At 49.7% G+C, this 19280-nt stretch overlaps 1 protein-coding gene across 16 annotated transcripts in view; it reads left to right on the forward strand.

Annotated features, from left to right (window-relative positions):
- The first annotated feature begins 699 nt into the window (after nucleotides 1-699).
- CCDC136 (coiled-coil domain containing 136) overlaps nucleotides 700-19280 on the forward strand; it is a 30938-nt gene continuing 12357 nt past the window's right edge. For 3 of the 16 annotated variants that reach the window (XM_001090156.5, XM_015134865.3, XM_077997249.1), the window contains exons 1-12: nucleotides 700-832; nucleotides 1612-1719; nucleotides 3654-3908; nucleotides 4000-4074; nucleotides 10925-11248; nucleotides 14302-14413; nucleotides 15012-15177; nucleotides 15414-15554; nucleotides 15890-16048; nucleotides 16341-16511; nucleotides 17004-17189; nucleotides 18940-19134. In XM_001090156.5, the coding sequence (XP_001090156.2) occupies nucleotides 775-832; nucleotides 1612-1719; nucleotides 3654-3908; nucleotides 4000-4074; nucleotides 10925-11248; nucleotides 14302-14413; nucleotides 15012-15177; nucleotides 15414-15554; nucleotides 15890-16048; nucleotides 16341-16511; nucleotides 17004-17189; nucleotides 18940-19134 (1950 nt within the window). In that variant the 5' untranslated portion in view covers nucleotides 700-774. Of the gene's footprint in view, nucleotides 833-1243; nucleotides 1481-1611; nucleotides 1720-3653; nucleotides 3909-3999; nucleotides 4075-10924; nucleotides 11249-14301; nucleotides 14414-15011; nucleotides 15178-15413; nucleotides 15555-15889; nucleotides 16049-16340; nucleotides 16512-17003; nucleotides 17190-18939; nucleotides 19135-19280 lie in introns of those variants that run through there. The other 13 variants (XM_077997243.1, XM_015134870.3, XM_077997245.1 and 10 more) reach the window with 10 other exon arrangements.

Below are 19280 nucleotides of genomic sequence, written 5' to 3' on the forward strand. Positions count from 1 at the left end.
CTGGTGTGGGACCGGAAGGGAAGGCAGGGCGGAGGAGAGGGGGTCTTCGGGCCCTGAGGCTTGGTGGGGCCACCGGAGGGCCCCCCTAAGAGGGTCCCTGGCCCTGGTTCGGTAGGGGGTCGCAGAAAGCGGAAAGGTCAGGGCCCTGCCGTTCGCCCATCAGGGCCTCGACTTCCCTCCTCCGGCCCCCAGGCTGCCGAGGGGCCACCGGGCAGGGCTGAGCAGGGCCTGAGGCCGGAGTCCGCGCCGACTGCTTGGTGGGGGCGCCGGCCGGGCGGGGGAGGGAAGGAGGGAGGGGCGCGCGTGTCTGTGCGCTTGGAGGAAACAGTCCCACCTCGTCCTTTGCTGTCCCCATTGCTGAGCATGACTGGGCCCTGACACCTGGTGCAGAAGGGTCCCTGCGCACAGCAGATCCCGGGGGGATCTGCTGCCAGAACCAGGGGATCTCGCTCCTCCCTCTTGGGACAGCCTTAAGCCTAGGAGCTCCTGACACTGTCCGGGCCCCGCAGCTCCCCACGCTCCCTCGGGGAGAGACTTGGGGCGTATCTGGGGTCGCGCTCACCCTCCCAAGCCGCCCCCTGCACCGGCTCGGAGCTCCCGAGTGCTGGGAGGGCTTCCGGGCGGCGGCGAGCGGCGGGGGGCGGTGTCAGGAGGCCCGGCCAGGCCCCGCCCCCTCTCCCGCCCCCCCCCCCTTCCTGCGCACCCGGCTCGGGTCCCCGGGCTCGCGGCTGCGGCTTCTGCTCGGGGAGGCGTAAGGCGGCGGCGGGAGCGGTCATGGAGGCGGGCGCCGGAGCCGGCGCGGGAGCCGCGGGCTGGAGCTGCCCGGGACCAGGTCAGAGCCGCCCCTCCCTCACCTCTCCACCGCCCCTCCTTTCTCTCCTCCATCCCTCCTCCCTCCAGACCCCCAGGTGCTCCTGGCCTCCGCGGCTCCCCCTTCTCCGCCCAGAGTCTTCCTCCCTCCATCCTGGCCTCCACCGGGGCCCGGTCTCCATCTTTCCGGCCTGGGGCTGGGGCTTCAGCGCACCGGCCGCATCCTGTCTGGTGGTCCCTCCCCAGCGCGTCTCTCCACTCCAGTCCAACGGTGCTTCCAGCCTTCGGGGCTCCAGACCCCGCACCTCCTGCAGCCCCGGAGATTCCTGAGCGCGGGGCGAGGGTGGGGTGGGCAAGGTCCAGCGAGAGAATGAGAGGGGAGGGGAGGGGAGCGGTCGCTGCCCTACCCCTTCCCACACGCCCCCCACTCCTCCCTCCCTCCGTAGGCCACCTCACCCTTTCAGCCTCTTCTTCACTGGCTCCCGCCCTCTTTCTGTCTTGCCCCTCTCCTCCCTGTCTCCCTGGACTAAATACGCACACCCCCTCTTTCTGTGCAAGCAAGAGGGGCCTGGAACAGGGGGTTCTGAGGAGGCTGGGCGTCAGGACTGGGGTCTCCGCAGGCAGAGCATGAGAGGTGGTGGAGAGAGAGAGGAGTCGCAGAGACGGGAGAGTGAGTCAGGCACCTCCACTGGGATTACAGATCCCAGAGCCCCGAGGAGCTGGAAGGCATGTCCCCTTCTTTGCACCCCAGCCCGCAGCCAGTCCCCCATCCCCCAGCCCTTCCTTTCTCCGTGCTCTCAGGACCCACAGTGACCACTCTAGGCTCCTATGAGGCCTCTGAGGGCTGTGAGAGGAAGAAGGGCCAACGCTGGGGCTCCCTGGAACGACGAGGGATGCAAGCTATGGAGGGTGAGTTTTCCCAAAAGGCTTCTTTCTTTCCCTTCCCCTCCTCCCTTAATTCCCTTTCTTCCTCCCTTTGACCCCCAGGCCTCTAAGCCGGGACACAGCCCTTCCCTCAGTTCATCTTAGCCCCTCTTCCTGCAGCTCAGAGCGCCAGCCCTTCCCAGGGCTCAGGCTTTGACGGAAGTTTAGGGTGCATCCCTTCGGGACCCCAGTCAACCCCCAGCTAACCAGGTTGTGTGTCCCTAGGGAGCTGCCAGACAGAGAAAGAGGCCTGGTTGGACAGAGCTTTGAAGCAGCCTTTCAGCAGGGGGTTTGTCCTCACTGCCTGCCGACCCAGATCCCAAGCTGTCTCTTATTATAAAAAGCCAGGAACTGGGCATGTGAATTGTCTTTCTGGGGCCACCACCATTAACTTCGAATGGAAGCCTGTGGCTTTGGTTCTCTAGGATACCTTACTGCCTGAAAGAGATTGCCTAGGAGGGGGCGTGTGAGGCCATCCTCCCAACACACGTGTATCCCCACCACACCCATGTGACTTGGCAGTTGCTGCCAACACCAGGCCCCTGGAAGGACGCTGGTCCATTTTCCAGGACTTTCTGTGAAGTATTGCACGTTGCACATTCAGTATGGGCAAACCTGCTCCCCCTAAGAGGGACAGATGGCACAAGGGGTCCCAGACGAACCTAGGGCTGCTGATGTTAGATAAAGTAAGACCAGAGATTCAGAATTTTAAAACAAAGCAAACAATCATCATCCAGACAACATTTTGCTATTTATAGGGACTGCATTGCAGTAAAGGAGCGGGTGCTCACAACCAGAGGCTGGGGGCCAGCACCAAACCCCAGTTTTTTTAATGCATTAAAATAGCAGGCTTTCTTTTACACACAAGTACAGCCTAAAACTTCCCCTGAAAGCTGCTTTGTGGTCAGCAGAGTAGGAGGGGCTTCATATGGCTCAGCTAGGGGAGAGGAGACTTTGTGACATGCAGCAGGGAAAAACAAGGTGGACCTTGTAGAAAATTTCAAACAGGTATTTAATAATATACATTTGAAAGGGCACCAGCGTTTATCCAATGAAACCTCTACAATCAGATATTTTCTTTCTCTACCTGCTGACAGGCAATGCTTTCTTATTACGGAAAGGCTGATTTTTCACAAGCCACCTGGATAGTGTTTTGTTTGGTTGTTTTTGTTTGTTTGTTTGTTTGAGATGGAGTCTCACTTTGTCGCCCAGGCTGGAGTGCAGTGGCTCGAACTCGCCTCCCTGCAACCTCCACTTCCCATTTTCAAATGATTCTCCTGCCTCAGCCTCCCAAGTAGCTGGGATTATAGGCATGTACTACCACGCCCAGGTAATTTTTTTGTATTTTTAGTAGAGATGGGGTTTCACCATGTTGACCAGGCTGGTTTGGAAGTCCTGGCCTCAAGTGATCCACCCACCTCAGCCTCCCAAAGTGCTAGGATTACAGGCATGAGCCAGCATTCCCGGCCAGTTTTGTTTTGTTTTGTTTTGTTTTTGTTTTTAACTTTTGAGAAATCTCCAAACTGTAACTGTTACCCCATTTGACCGAAAGATCCACTCACTGTCTCCTTTCTTGACTACTTGTCCTGCTACTCAGAGGCCAGCCTAGAAGAAGCAGGTAATCCTGTGCAAGTGTCTCATGCTGAGCGGGCACCAGCCTGCCCACAGGCAATGGTGGGAGGCTACCATGTGCAACATTGGTCCAGGAAGGGCCTGGGAGGTGGAGGGGCTGCCTCTCAACTTGACCCTCACACCTGAGGATTCATCTTGAGTATAGGTCTTGCCCAGAGGCACCTTGGGGGATACCAGGTGGCACTAGTATATTATCTCTGCCCTGGGATAGTGAGTTTGAGGGCCCTGGAAGGACTGCGGAAAGGAAGTTGGTGCTGACTCCCTGGTGGGATGGCTGTCTCTCCTAGGGGAGGTGTTACTCCCAGCTCTCTATGAAGAGGAAGAAGAAGAAGAAGAGGAGGAAGAAGAGGTGGAAGAAGAAGAAGAGCAAGTGCAGAAAGGTGGCAGTGTTGGCTCTCTGTCAGTCAACAAGCACCGGGGACTGAGCCTCACGGAGACAGAGCTGGAGGAGCTGCGGGCTCAGGTGCTGCAGCTGGTGGCAGAACTGGAGGAGACCCGGGAACTGGCAGGGCAGCATGAGGACGACTCCCTGGAGCTACAGGGTAAGTGGCTGGGCCAGGGCCCAGTGCCCGGGCCCAGAGGCTCTGCACTCCCCTGGATCCGAGCTTGACACTGGTGCCCCTCTCCCTGCAGGGCTCCTGGAGGATGAACGGCTAGCCAGCGCCCAGCAGGCAGAGGTGTTCACCAAGCAAATTCAGCAGCTCCAAGGTAGTTCCCAGGGCTTGGACCGGAGGGAGGTGGCCATCCAAGTGGTCACCTAAGTACTTTTTTCCTGAGGGTTTGACTGAAGCATAGCAGATAAAAATAACCAAATTCAGTAATTTCACCTCATTTTCCTCTACTAGTCTCACGCTTTTCCGCTCCTTGTCTCTCCATCCTCCTCTGTCCCCAGTTTTCTTTCTTTAAACCTCCACCTGGCTCTTCTGTCCTCTCCTTCCATTTCTTGACCTCCTTGTCACCTCCTGTCTCTGGTGGGCTCTTTCCTCTTGCCCCTTCAGCCTCCTCCTTCATACTGCATCCCTGTCCCTTTGTTCTCCTGGTCAGTGCCAGGGGTGGGTGATCCAAGTTGAATTCCAAGCCAGATTCCTTTTTTGGTTCCTCCAAGGACAGCATGGGAAAGCATGAAGCCAATGAGACGTGACTGGCGGGGCCTCTCTGCACCTGTTAAGGGAGGCAGATGAGAGCACTTCTCTTGCTGCCTGGGACCTGAGCTTGTGGCCCCTAAATCCCTTTTTGCCAACACCCACGTCCCTTTGTCTCTGGAAAGCAGCAAGGCAGGTGTCCCACATTCCACCGCACCACCAAATAAAGAGGCAGCTTTTGTTACTTTTGTGGGCTTCCGGAAGGTTTAGGGGAGCTGCCCTAGAAAACGGCAGGGACTCTGGGGAGAACTGAGATCAAGCCAAAAGAAAAGTATAAATGGAGAAAAAAAAGGAAGGCCGGGAAGCAGGCCTGGACAGTAGCAAGCAGAGGTGTGAGAGGGGGAGGAAAGGAGACGGGGACAGAAAATGTAAGCAAAGGTAGATACAGGAAGGGTGGTCAATGAAGGGGCTTGCAGAGGAGGAAAGTGGCAGGAAACGTGTCACACAGGGAAGAGTGTGGGCACTGGTCTGGGATGACCTAGATTCCTGGGCCCAGCTCTACCACTTACAAATTGTGTGATCTTGGGCAAGTCACTTATCTTTCTGAGATGTCATTTCTTATCTGTAAAATGGGACTAATTTATTTATCACCTACTTATGAGGTGCCTTTATACTTGGAGGACCAGCTATAAATGAGACAGACCACATCCCTGCCCTAATGAAGAGTACATTCTAATGGAGAGAGGCAGAAAATAAACAACACAAGTTCAGGTGGCAATAAATGCTATGAACACGACATAATAATATGATATAGAGAGGAGATGGGATGGGAGTTTATTTTATTTTATTTTGAGACATAGTCTCACTCTGTTGCCCAGGCTGGAGTACAATGGCACAATCTCGGCTCACTTCAACCTCCGCCTCCCGGGTTCAAGCGATTCTCGTGCCTCAGCCTCCCGAGTAGCTGAGATTACAGGCATGTGCCACCACACCTGGCTAATTATTGTATTTTCAGTAGAGATGGAGTTTCACCATGTTGGCCAGGCTGGTCTTGAAGGGAGTTTATTTTAGATATGGCAGTTAGGAAAGTCATCTTTGAGAAGTTGACATTTGAGCTAAGACCTGAATAATGAAAAGGATCCAGCCATCCAAGATCTGAGGGAGGAGCGTACCAGGCAGAAGCAACAGCAACTGCAGAGGCCCAGAGGTGAGAATGAGCTTCATTTGTTTGAGCGATAGAATAGAGGCCACTGTGTTTGCAGCAAAGTGCATGTGGAGGACCCTGGTAAGAGAATGTTCTGAGGCAGGCAGAGGCCAGATTACAATGGATCTTATAGGCCAGCCAAGAGGCTTGGCTTTCATGTAAGTGTGGTGGAAAGCCAGGAGAGGGTCTTAGCCAGGACTGGGATGATACGATCTGCTTTACATTTTTAAAAGAGAACTTGGCCACTAAGTGGAAACACTTAGGATGGAGGGAAGGGACTCAGAACAGTGAGTCCTGTCAGCAAGTTACTGCAATAGTCCAGTCAAGAGATGATGGTTGCTTGAGTTAGGGCTGTAGAAATGGAGATGATTCAGAATATATTTTGAAGGTGAAGCCCTCGGGATATGCTAATGAATTGGATCAGGGGACAACAGAGACATCAAAGATGACTTTGCCTTGAGAAAATTGATGGAAGGTGGTGATGTTTATTGAATTGGGAAAGACTTGGCAAGGGGTAAGTTTTGGGGGTAGGGGAGCCATTTAAGACATGTTTTCTACTGTTGAGTTTGAAGTAACTGTGGACATCCAAGTGAATATATTGAGGCAGTTGGATATATAAAGGCGGAACCAGGGAGAAAACAGGGCCGGAGATGTAAATTTGGAGTCATTAGCATATAATTGGCATTCGAATCCATGGGAAGTAATGGTGCAGTCACATGGAGAGACACCAGAAGAGGAGAAAGGGTCCAGTCCCAGAGACACTCCAGTATTTAGAGGTCCAATATAGGAAGACAAATGAACAAAAGAGTAAAGTGAGAGGAACTCCTGGAGCATGTCATGCCCTGGAAGCCAGAGCAGAAAGTGCTTCAAGGAGACAATGATCCACTGTGTCAGGTTGCTAAGTCAAGTGAGATGGTCTTGGATTTGGCAAGAGGGAGGACCCAGAGACATCTCAGTGCATGGAGGCACCGATTGGATTAGGTTTAGAGAGGACATGGGAGATGAAATGGAAAAGGTGAGTACCGGTAACTCCAGTAGTCATTTTGAAGAGAAGCAGAGAAGTAAGGGAAATAGGGTCGAAAGATTACTTCTTTTCTTTTTTCAAAGGTAGGAAATGCTAGATCATGTATAATGAAAGAAAAGATCCAGTACAAAAAAAGGCCTTTGCCTGGAGAAGGGACATTCCTCCATTCGAACTGGCGAAAAGTCAGGATTGAAGCACAGATGTAGCAGGAACTACCTGGGAAAATAGGGTTCTACAGCGCTTCCCTCCTCCGTAGGATGTTTCGTTTCTTTTGAGATGGAGTCTTGCTCTGTCACCCAGGCTGGGGTGCAGTGGTGAGATCTTGGCTCACTGCAACTTCCGCCTCCTGGGTTCAGGAGGCCTGGCTAATTTTTCGTATTTTTAGTAGAAATGGGGTTTCACCATCTTGGCCAGGCTGGTCTTGAACTTCTGACCTCGTGATCCGCCCCGCCTCGGCTTCCCAAAGTACTGGGATTACAGGCGTGAGCCACCACGCCCAGTCCTCAGTAGAGTGCTTTCTAGGGTGAGATCCCTCACGGCCCTGCGGGAGAGACCGAGGCTGCCCTCGCGCACGCGCGTCACCCGTTTCCGCCTGGACGGGGCGCGCGCGGCCTTAGAGGCAGCTGCTGTTCGGAGGCCGTTCCGGCCGCCACAGCCCCTCCGGGGCCGGGACCGGCCAGCGGCTGGGTGGCCCCCCAGGGACACTGCTCTGGGGGGGCGGCGAGATGGAGGCTATAACCAGTGAGTGAGAATCCACTTTTCTGCCCGCAGCCCGAGTCCTCGGCCCTTGACCTCTCCCCGACGGTCCCAGCCCCATACTCAACGGGCGCCAGCGCCTCGGAACCCGGGGAACCCTGGCTGGCCTCTTCAACTCCCGGGCGCTCCCGGAGTAGCTCTGCCCCCAGGCCTTGAGTCCTGCCCCGGGCGACTCTAGGTGACTCTGCACCTTCTGTTCCCAGTGGATCTGAGAATTTTTATTTTTATTTTTATTTTTATTTTGAGACTGAGTTCCGCTCTGTGGCCCAGGCTGCACTGCAATGGTGTGATCTCGGCGCACTGCAACCTCCGCCTCCTGAGATGAAGTGATTCTGCTGCCTAAGCCTCGCCAGCAGCTGGGACTACAGATGCCCACCACCACACCCGGCTAATTTTTGTATATTTAGTAGAGACAGGGTGCCGCCATTTTGGCCAGGCTGGTCTCGACCTCCTGACCTCAAGTGATCCACCCACCTCAGCCTCCCAAAGTGCTGGGATTAAAGGTGTGAGCCACCGTGTTTGACCGAGAATGCCATTTTTTTTTAGGGCCAGAAGCACCTAAGGGAGAGTTGAACCCTAACATCGAAAGCATATTAGGGAAGTGGAGGTTGGTCTGTTTCTCCAGAAGGCCCACCCCAGATTCTAGGGCCTTTATCCTAATGGCCAGTTTCCTTGTGTGTCTCCCTAGCTAGATCGACTTCACTGTGCTGTTCAGTAGTGGGGGTAGAGCTGACTGTTCTTCCAATAGGAAGTCAGAGAATCTAACAGGAGATTCTTGGCGTTGGCACGCAGTTAAGGATCAGTTAATAGTTGTTGAATAGATCAAGGAGATGTAACAGCTAGGATCATTCTAGAACTGGAAAGATTGGCAAAAGACATGCGCATAGTTCCACATGTGAGCTCAGGGGAGCAGGGTAGATCTTCCCCTGAGAAGCCCTCACCACTCAGCATCTATCTATGAAGCATGTCCAAATTTGTCTTCTTTGAAAGTCTAGACTCTATTCTAATTTTTAAAAAATACCCAAACAGGGTCAGGTGTGGTGGCTCATGCCTGTAATCTCAGCACTTTGGGAAGCCAGGATGGGAGGATCACCTGAGCCCAAGAGTTTGAGACCAGCCTGGGCAGCAGAAAGAGACCCCCATCTCTACATTAAAAAAAAAAAAAAAAAATTACCAGGGCAGGGTAGCCCATGCCTGTAGTCTCAGATATTAGAGGTGCTGAGGAGGGAGGGTTGCTTAAGCCCAGGAGATCAAGGCTGTAGTGAGCCATGATCATGCCACTCCACTCCAGCCTGGGCAACAGAACAAGATTGTGTCTCAAAAACAAAAAGGAAAACCCCCCAAATATTTAGTTCTGTACGCATAGGAGATACTTAGTAAAAGTTTGTTGAATAGATGAACTGTTGCCTTATTTATGCATGAATACATCAAATATCTATTGAGCTTCGTTTTCAGGCACAATACTAGATCCTAGAGCTGTAATGGTGAGCAAACCCGATATGCTCTCTGCCTTGATAAAGCTTATAACCAGATGAAGGGGAGACTAAGTACACACACACACACACACACACACACACACACAGAGCAAAGTACAAGGTTTTATGAGACCATTTAATAGAGGACTTCTCTTAGTTTTTTTGGAGGTACAAACTAGAAAAGTTGACATCTGAATGGTGAGTAGAATGAGCAGAAGTTGGGGGAAGGGGGTGAGAGAATGTGCCTTGCAAAGGATTTATGGGAAAATCCTGACCTTTCCAACCCAATCCTCATTAATTCTCTCATCCTGGCCCTCAAATCCTAAATTCACTGTTGTTATCAGTGGCTTTTACTCTCTCCACTTTTTGGTTCTGATCCCAGATGGGTGCATGTGTCTAGAAACTCTGAGATGCTCCATAGATACAGAGAACTCTTGACCCATTATTTTGTAAATTAAAAAATAGAAAATATAGGCTTGTTCTGAAAATCCAAACAGCACAGATGTATATGATATGTAAAGTAAAAACCTCATCACATGTTACCCCATACCTCAGAAACAACTGCTCATTATGGTTTGGGCATAGATCTTTCCAGGCCTTTTTCTATATGTTTGTCCATTTGTGTGTTATATACTATACATAAAATATTTTTTACAAAAATTAGATCATAGCATATATTTTACAGCTCTTTTCTTCAGTTAATATGGAAACTTCTTTGTTTTCACCATAGATCTGATACTTTCTTTTAAATGACTGCATGATATTCTATTTAACTATCATCAGTTTATTTTATTATTATTATTATTATTTTTTGAGACCGAGTCTCACTCTGTTGCCCAGGCTGGAGTGCAGTGGTGCGATCTCGGCTCACAGCAACCTCTATCTCCCGGGCTCAAATAATTCTCCTGTCTCAGCCTCCCAAGTGGCTAGGATTACAGGGGCATGGCACCATGCCTGACTTTTTAATTTAATTTAATTTAATTTAATTTAATTTTTATTTTTAGTAAAGATTGGGTTTCACCATGTTGGCCAGGCTGGTCTTGAACTCCTGACCTCAAGTGATCCACCTGCCTTGGCCTCCCAAAGTGCTGGGATTATAGGCATAAGCTACTGCGCCCAGCCTAACTATCATCAGTTTAAACAATCCCTTATCGACTGACACTTAGATTATTATCCCGTGTTTGGTTATTATGCAGTGAACTTATATGTGAATTTGAGTTGTGCACATTGTTTTAGGTCCAGTACTTACCACAGGTAGGTCATGGGAACTTTGAGGCTGTGTAATTTCTGAGCTCTCAGGATGAATAGGTGAAAATAGTCTGTATACATTTTTTGAGTCAGGGAATTTCTAGAAAGATTCAGGGCATCAAGAAAATACTATAAATGAAGTTAGGTCTTTAACAATCAGGTGATTCCTTAGAAGCATGTAATACTTCTTGTTTACAGTAGACTAAGTGATTGCTTTCGGTGCCAGGCCTCAAAATCTACTTTTCTTTTTTTTTTTTTTTTTTTTTTTTTTGAGACGGAGTCTCGCTCTGTCGCCCAGGCTGGAGTGCAGTGGCGCAATCTCGGCTCACTGCAAGCTCCGCCTCCCGGGTTCACGCCATTCTCCTGCCTCAGCCTCCCGAGTAGCTGGGACTACAGGCGCCCGCCCCTGCGCCCGGCTAATTTTTTCTATTTTTAGTAGAGACGGGGTTTCACCATGGTCTCGATCTCCTGACCTTGTGATCCGCCCACCTCGGCCTCCCAAAGTGCTGGGATTACAGGCGTGAGCCACCGCGCCCGGCCCAAAATCTACTTTTCTATTGGACCTTACTACATAGAGTCACTCTCTTTTCCCTTCTTAGGTACTCCTTTTCGTCCATCCAGCATGATGCTATACTTCTCTGATGGGGTAGCGACGAGGTTTTCAGGACTTTGCAGACAAGAAATAAGTCTCCCTTTAATTTTGTGCCTCTAGAACATGGTAGATTAGTTCACCCGCCCTCTTGATCATCTCAACCTTTGGACTTTGCAGGTGAGCTGCGTTCTCTGCGTGAGGAGATTTCCCTGTTAGAGCATGAGAAAGAAAGCGAACTTAAGGAAATAGAACGGGAATTGCATTTGGCCCAGGCTGAGATCCAGAGTCTGCGGCAAGCAGCAGAGGATTCTGCAACTGAACATGAGAGTGACATAGCGTCCCTGCAGGAGGATCTCTGCAGGATGCAGAATGAACTTGAAGACATGGAACGCATTCGGGGAGATTACGAGATGGAGATTGCCTCCCTCCGTGCAGAAATGGAAATGAAGAGCTCTGAACCATCCAGTAGTTTAGGTCTCTCAGATTACTCTGGGTTGCAAGGTATGAGAGCCGTCAAGTGGGTCAGTAAAGTCAAGCAGAGGAAAGGAGATAATACATAGGAAAATGGTAGAAGGTGGTGTTAGATCATGAATTAGGAATCTCTAGAAAAAACCTCCAGGTCGAATTCAAGACTGTAGGGGGCCAGGCATGATGGCTGATGCCTGTAATCCCAGAACTTTGGGAGGCCAAGATGGGAGGATCATTTGAGCCCAGGCGTTCATGACCAGCCTGGGCAACCAAGTGAGACCCTATCTCTTTCTAAAAGAAAATTTTAAATAAAAATTTTTAAAAAGACAGTAAGGGGGAAAAACCTACCCAGATATTACATAACCAGTCCATGGTGGTGTAAGAAATAGCACCATGGAGAGGTACCCTGGAAATTCTTCTTCAGAGAGTCATTGGGTCTTTGTTGATTTCACTATGGGAAAACCCTTTCTGGGAAAATTCCCAGCTCTAAGATGGGCAAAGAGGGACCTGTCACCTTGGGAAACTCTTCCTGCTGCCCAGGCATCATGGTGCTTTGCCTAAACTGCTTTATGGAGGACCTCTGGCCCTGCTTCCAGGTACAGGGATGCTAATTCTTAGGTTCCATTAGCTCTCCCCAAAATAGAAGCTTTAGGGGGCAACAAATGAGAGCACAAGACAGCTAGAGAAGAAAAGTTATTCCAAGTAATACATGAGTTACCCAAAAGCCTAGAGCCCTGCTTTCAGACAGTGAGTCTCCCAGCTAGTTGCTAGGATTCATGACATCAGAGAGTTTGCCTTTATTCTGCGGCTAGATTTATGATCTGAGTATAATGGAAGTCCTATATTTGGCCAGGTCAAGCAGAGGCAATCAACAAGGAATCAAAGAACTGCAAGTTTTTCCAGCTGTATCAAGCGTCTCAGAAGAGCCTTTAGATTAAATGGTGCTGGGAGAGGAAGGTTGGCACAGTGGGAAGGCTTGGGCTGGAGTCAAACAGACCTGAGTTCAGTATCTCAGCTCCACTAATTAGCAGGAGGAACATAGGAGGTCTGGTTACGGTCTTTCTCTGAGCCTGTTTCTATATCTGGGATATTAAATCAAAATTGGTTAATAAAACCTAATAGCTAGATGGGATCCTGAAACAGGAAAAGGACGTTAGGGAAAATGTAGAGAAATCCAAGTAAACTATGGAGTTTAGTTAATAGTAATGTATCAATATTCGATTCCTTAGTCATGACAGGTATACCATGGTAATGTAAGATGTTAACAATTAGGGAAATTGGGTGAGAACCCTCCCAGGAAACTCCGTACTATCTTTGCAACTTTTTTGTAAATCTAAAACTAATCTAAAATTCAAAGTTTATTAAAAAAAAAAAAAACTTACAGAACTATTTTGGGAATTAAATGAAATGTGAAGCATGTCAAAATCACTTGCACACTTACCAAATCTGAGGCTGAAACTATCAAGTCTAATGCTTAGTGCATGATTAGTTTTCATTAAAGATTAGTTTCCGCCCTCCCTTTTATGGTAATCTGCAGTATTCTAAGGAATTCTGATTGGAATTAAGAGGAAGCATTCGAAGTTACTTTTAGGGTGTTGAATCTTCCAGCAGGTAAGATAGGTCTTGGGTTTAATTAGAGCAAGTTAGTGTTCTTTAAATATCAGTATAATTAGTGTTCTAAGAGACATAATTCTTTTTAAATTTTTTGCAAGTGGACACAGAGTCTTGCTCAAGACCCAGGCTGGTCTTGAACTCCTGAGCTCTAATGATCCTCCTACCTTGGCCATCCAAAATGTTGGGATCACAGGTGTAAACCACTGCACCCGGCCAACATAATTCTTAATCACGAAGAAACAGAACAGATACAGGTGTTTGTATCATCACAGCCTTAAAAGCGGGCATGGTGACTCAGGTGGATCACTTGAGCCCAGGAATTTGAAACCAGCCTGGGCAATATAGTGAAACCCCATCTTTACAAAAAAATTCAAAAATTAGCCGGGCTTGGTGGTGTGTGCCTATAGTCACAGGTACTCGGGAGGCTGAGGTGGGAGGATCACTTGAGTCCAGGGAGGTCAAGGATGCAGTGAGCCTTGACTGTGCCACTGCACTCTGGCCTGGATGACAGAGTAAGACTATCTCAAAACAAAACAAAACCAGAAAGGAAATAGTATAGGTATAGGTGACTGGTGCTTAGAGACATATACTGGGGTATTTCAGCTGGATCTCTTCTAATGCTTGAGGATGATATGTGGGTCTGGTTAGGATGGCTCTTTCTGTCAGCAGATAAAAGGCCATTAGAAATAATTCCTTTTTTTTTTTTTTTTTTTGAGACAGAGTCTCACAACCTTGGCGCACTGCAACCTCTGCCCCCCAGGTTTAAGCAATTCTTCTGCCTCAGTCTCCTGAGTAGCTGGGGCTACAGGCGTGCACCACCACACCTGGTTAACTTTTGTATTTTTAGTAGACACAGGGTTTTGCCATGTTGGCCAGGCTGGTCTCGAACTCCTGACTTCAAGGGATCTGCCCACCTCGGCCTCCCAAAGTGTTGGGATTACAGTCGTGAGCCACTACGCCTGGCAAGAATTCTTTACCACATCCAGACCGATGTATTTGGTGTGGGAATAAAGGACATACAAGGAAACTCAGAATGCCTGAAAGGCAGGTACTGGCAGTCACATCTGACAGTTCACATCTCTCAGCTTTTTGTACTAAGAGCATAATTGGAAGGTAATCATAAACAGTTGAATGGAAACTTTACATACAGTAAACCCCAAACTTAATTAAACCTTCAAAAATTCCTAAAAGTTCAAGAGTCTGCTTCGGTTGAGGCTTTGAAGATGAGCACACAGGGCAGATCTTCAGGGCAGATGAGAAGAAGGACAGCTATCGGGAAGAGGAGCAAGACTCACTGCACTGTGGAATTTCCTGGGCCCTGTCTTCTAAGCCTCTATCTCTCTTTTCTGTCTTTAGAAAAAGAGAAGCTCTTTAGCCTTCTGCTCTCATGTTTCAAAACAGGAAAACTGGGGGCTGGTCATCAGTGCTTTCCTTTCCTCCTGGTCTCATCTCTCTCTGCTTGTCCTCTGCAGAAGAACTGCAGGAGCTGCGGGAACGCTACCATTTCCTGAATGAGGAATACCGGGCCCTGCAGGAGAGCAACAGCAGCCTCACTGGGCAGCTTGCAGATCTGGAGAGTGAGAGGTACAGCTGTCTCTGGAGAGTGAGAGGTCATGGGGTTCCACAGGACTCTGTCTTGCCTTGGGCTTTCCCCTGAAGGCAGATGCCAGGGCAGTGAGCGTTCCTCTGCTCCTGGAGACCCAGTCCTTTCCATGGTTTCCAAAGAATACAGATACCATCTACAAGCAGACATGGGGATCCGACCCAGTTATCTCAAGACTAGAGGGAGTGAGTTCTGAAGTTTACTTTTGCTCTAGGCACTGGGTTCTGGTTTGCTCTGCCCTGAAGTAGATCAGAAGAGATTCGTTTATTGTCCGCATAGACTTGTTTCAGTCTAATGGCAGGCACAATGCTTCCAGATTGGAGTGGGCTTGACTAGGCCTAGCCTGAAAACTAACTGGACTGGCATTCTAAGGGTCTCCCAGAGTCAAACACACCTTTGCAGATTGAGGTGCTGGAGACTTTCCATAGTCTTCTAAGCATGTTTATCTGAGCGGTGAGTCACAATAGAAGGCCCCTTACTATCTTTGGCCTAAAATGAAGGCATCAGGACCAAGCATGCATGGCTGGTGTTGCCAGGCAGAACTCCCTTCAAGCACAGCTCTGGGGTTCTGGATTGCAGGACACAGAGAGCAACAGAGAGATGGCTGGAGTCCCAAACACTAAGTATGACGTCGGCAGAGTCTCAGACTTCGGAAATGGATTTCTTAGAGCCTGATCCTGAAATGCAGCTGTTACGGCAGCAGCTACGGGATGCTGAAGAGCAGATGCATGGCATGAAGAACAAGGTAGGGCACAGAGGGTGGGGAGGGCAGGCACGTTTCTTGTCTTTCTTTCACCTTCTCCCAGCCTGTAGTAGAAACATCTCCACAGGCATGCACTGTGACGGGAGACAGTATTCTGGGGTCTTGCTTGCCTGATGTAAATCTTCCAGTCAAAGAATGCCATACTTTCCCCAAGCTTGTTCTTGGAGCACATGTGGTATCTGTAGTAAACAAGCCTCCCTGTTCCATTTCCTGCATAGTGTCAGGAATTGTGTTGTGAGTTGGAAGAGCTACAGCATCATCGCCAGGTCAGTGAGGAGGAGCAGAGGCGGCTGCAGAGGGAGCTCAAGTGTGCTCAGAATGAGGTGCTTCGGTTTCAGACCTCCCACAGTGTCACTCAGGTAAAGACTGCCCAGGGAGTCATCTGGGGTGGGGGCAGAAGGGCCTCATGGAGGGGCTGCTTCAACCAGGGTGGGCACAGTGAGTATGGCTGTGCTCTGCTGACTCTTGCCCTGCAACTGGGCACAGTCTGCTGGAAACCAACTGTAGAAGTCATATAGCACTGCATTCTAGAAATGGTGGTCATTACTGAGTGTCTGTCTCACAGAAGAAACCAAACCCTAGACCTGTGGGAGCTCCTCAAGATGTCTGCATCTGAAAAGGAACCCAACTGATCCGTAAAAAGATCTGCTGTTTCTCCAGAGTAACTGTTCTACTCACATCCTCCCTACCACAGAATGAGGAGCTGAAGTCCAGACTCTGTACCCTGCAGAAAAAATATGATACTAGCCAGGATGAGCAGAACGAGCTCTTGAAGATGCAGCTGCAACTTCAGGCTGAGCTCCGGCAGCTCAAAGTCATGAAATCCACACTTGTAGAAAAGCAGAGTGAGAAGGTAACAGCAACCAGAGGTGAGGGGACAACTTAGGTGCTAAGGGCATCCTTCTGAGGTTTTGGGAAAGGTGGATCAGAGTAGTGAGTTAAAAATAATTCCAGCAACCACATAGACAGCACCACAGGTAAAGAACTCCAGCCCTGCTCGAGTACTACATTAGATATGAGGACATTAGGAAGTGAAGGGCAGGGAGAAGCAAATCTTAGACTGTCGGTGTCTTCAAGTGACTCACACAGAAGAGTGAGTGGGTTAAGGAGCCCAGAGGCACTGCCCAAAGCCCCCTCTACCATAGGAGTTACTGTGCCGGCTGCAGAAGCTGCAGCTCCAGCACCAGAACGTCACATGTGAGAAGGAAAAGCTGCTGGAACGGCAGCAGCAGCTGCAGGAGGAGCTGCAGTGCCATGAGGCGGAGCTGCAGCACCTCAGGGATACGGTGGCCTCCTTCAAAGAGAGCAGTGAGAAGGTAAAAGAAGCTCCTGGTGAGGGAGGATGTAGCCTCATCTTGTGTGGGGGTGAGAGTGCAGAGGAGGAGAGGGAATGGTAGGAGTGTGGAGGAGCTGGCAGTGAGGGGGCCAAAGAGGTGCTTAGGAGAAAGGTAACCTCAGGGAGTCACAAGGCTCTCATCTTCCTTTGATTTTAAATCAGAAAAGCAGCATATAAAAAGGAAGTCCCTTTCCCTCCCTACCTCCCAAAAAAGGAAGCCCCAGAAGATCTGTGTTTCTTTTTAAATTATTTTTATATTTATTTATTTATTTAACTGGAGAGGCTACACTGGGAAGGTCTGTGTTTCAAGCCTGTCAGGGACGGGTCCATCTTGGGTATATATCCCAGGCTGGGATGAAATTGGGGCTGAGAAGGACAAAGGAAGATGGGTCCCCTTAGTCCCTGCCTGGGAGGAGAGAGTTCAGCAGCAGGAGTGCCTGGGGTGATGGCCAGGCCTGCCTCCCCTGCCCAGAACACAGAGACGCACGCTCAGCTTCAGGAGATGAAGCAGCTGTACCAGGCCAGCAAGGACGAGCTGGAGCGGCAGAAGCACATGTATGACCAGCTGGAGCAGGACCTCCTGCTCTGCCAGCTGGAGTTGAAAGAGCTCAAGGCCTCCCAGCCCAGTCCGGAGGACAAAGGAAAGTGTGCTAACAAGGTAATTGTTGTTCAGAGAGGTGACAGCTCCTGGGCACTGGCTCCAGAGAGAGGAGGTACAGAGGCAAAAGATGAAGGCACCCAATCGAAGGGCTTGATGGGCTTCCTAGGCAGGAAGCAGAGGCAGGGCCACATGCTGCTAACTACAGAACCGTTTGCCCTGACCTTGACTTTGAGCCGGAGCCACAGCTCAGTAGGATCAATACCTTTGGATCCCAGTCTGAACCCCTGAAGGTTTTACACATGATTCCATGTATGTAGACAATGGAATATAGAGTGCTGACTAGGCAAGAGAAGGACCTAGGCTTTTTCAGGATTTATTCTGTGACTTTGAAGTAGTTAAATTCTTTGTTGTTGTTGTTGTTGTTGAAACAGAGTCTCACTCTGTCACCCAGGCTGGCGTGCAGTGACACGATCTCAGCTCACTGCAGCCTCTGCCTCCTGGTTTCAAGCGATTTTCCTGTCTCAGCCTCCCGAGTAGCTGGGACTACAGGCACATGCCACCGCGCCTGGCTAATTTTTGTATTTTTAGTTGAGACGAGGTTTCACCATGTTGGTCAGGCTGGTCTCGAACTCCTGACCTCAGGTAATCCACCTGCCTCGGCCTCCCAAGCTTCGATGACAGGCATGAGCTGCCATGCCCTGCCAGTAATTAAATTGTTGAAGGTTGAATTGTGCCCTCTTTAAATGGAAGAGAATTCTACTCTTATCTCACTTCCTTTTAGTAGTAAATCCTGATAGTGATAAATAAGGGCTTATTCATTTTTTTTCTTTTCCATAGTGTATAAAATGCAAGCCGTTATCATTTATCCTGTTGAGCACTTTCAGCTCCTGATTACTGATGGGAAATGGAAAGGTGTTGAAGCATGTTGGAGAAAAGGCCCAAGAGTCTCTAAAGATGGTGGAGCTGGTCACATTCTGCCAGAAACTCAGTAGTTCCTGTCCCTGGGGAAAGGCCTTCAGGAGACAGAGGACTGGGAAGGTTATTTGGGCTACCTCAACAGTCTCTTTGCCTTTCTATATCCAGGCTCACGTTTCCTCCTTTTTCCACTTCTACTCAATTTAGGAGCCCAGGGGATCCGTGACTTGCTCGTCACCTCTTCCCCTAATGGGAAAAACGATGGGAAAGGAGAAGCATGCTGGCAGACAGCACCTGTTTTTTTCTCTAGCCATAAAACAGCATTGAGATCTGTCTGATACTGGAAGATTTGGGTTTTTGGAAATGGGATGATTTAGACTTCTCAATCCAAATTCAGCAATAGCGCATACTTTCTAAAGATATAAAGAGAGAATTAGGAAAGCAAAAATGGGAAAAATTAGGGTGAAATTAGGTCCTTATTGGTAAGGAGTGTAATTGCATTCAAAAACAACTGGGGTTAATGAGAATAACAGGAGCTAAGAGTTCCCAGCAGGGTGGGAATATGGTGTATACACCAAAGGAAAGGGCCAGAGAAGAGGAAAGGGGCATCGATAGCATTCGCCATCAAACTGCCCCCAGAAAGGAATGGTAGAAGTTTAGAGCAAGGCCAGCCACCAGTCTAGAGCAACCTGCTCTGAAAGAGCAGCCTGTGGGGGATCCCCAATCGGTATCTAAACAGCCAGGGTGCATTGTGGCTTGGGGTGACCAGTCCAAAGTGACTGCACAGGGAGAGAATCACAAGAGGCAGGAGAGCGCAGAAGTGCTCTGTTAGCCACCCAGGAAGCTTACCTTACAGAGTAACCACCCCCTCCGCACCCGCCCCCACCCACAGTGTGACACACTGCTGTCCAGACTGACAGAATTGCAGGAAAAGTACAAGGCCAGCCAGAAGGAGATGGGGCAGCTGCAGATGGAGCAGTGTGAGCTCCTGGAGGACCAGAGGAGGATGCAGGAGGAGCAGGGCCAGCTGCAGGAAGAGCTGCACAGGCTCACACTGCCACTGCCCAAGAGTGGCCTCTTACTCAAGGTAACTCCGCCAGAGGCAGCTGCTAACTGTGGGGAAGCTGCTCTGAGAAGCTTCCCTGTGTGACTAGGGAAAAATAGAAGGGTGGAGGTTGAACTTTTTCTTCTTCTTACCAACGACTCCTTACTTTCTCACCACTCTCCCCAAAC

Source organism: Macaca mulatta, chromosome 3 (assembly GCF_049350105.2).
Source record: "Macaca mulatta isolate MMU2019108-1 chromosome 3, T2T-MMU8v2.0, whole genome shotgun sequence".
Lineage (NCBI taxonomy): Eukaryota > Metazoa > Chordata > Mammalia > Primates > Cercopithecidae > Macaca > Macaca mulatta.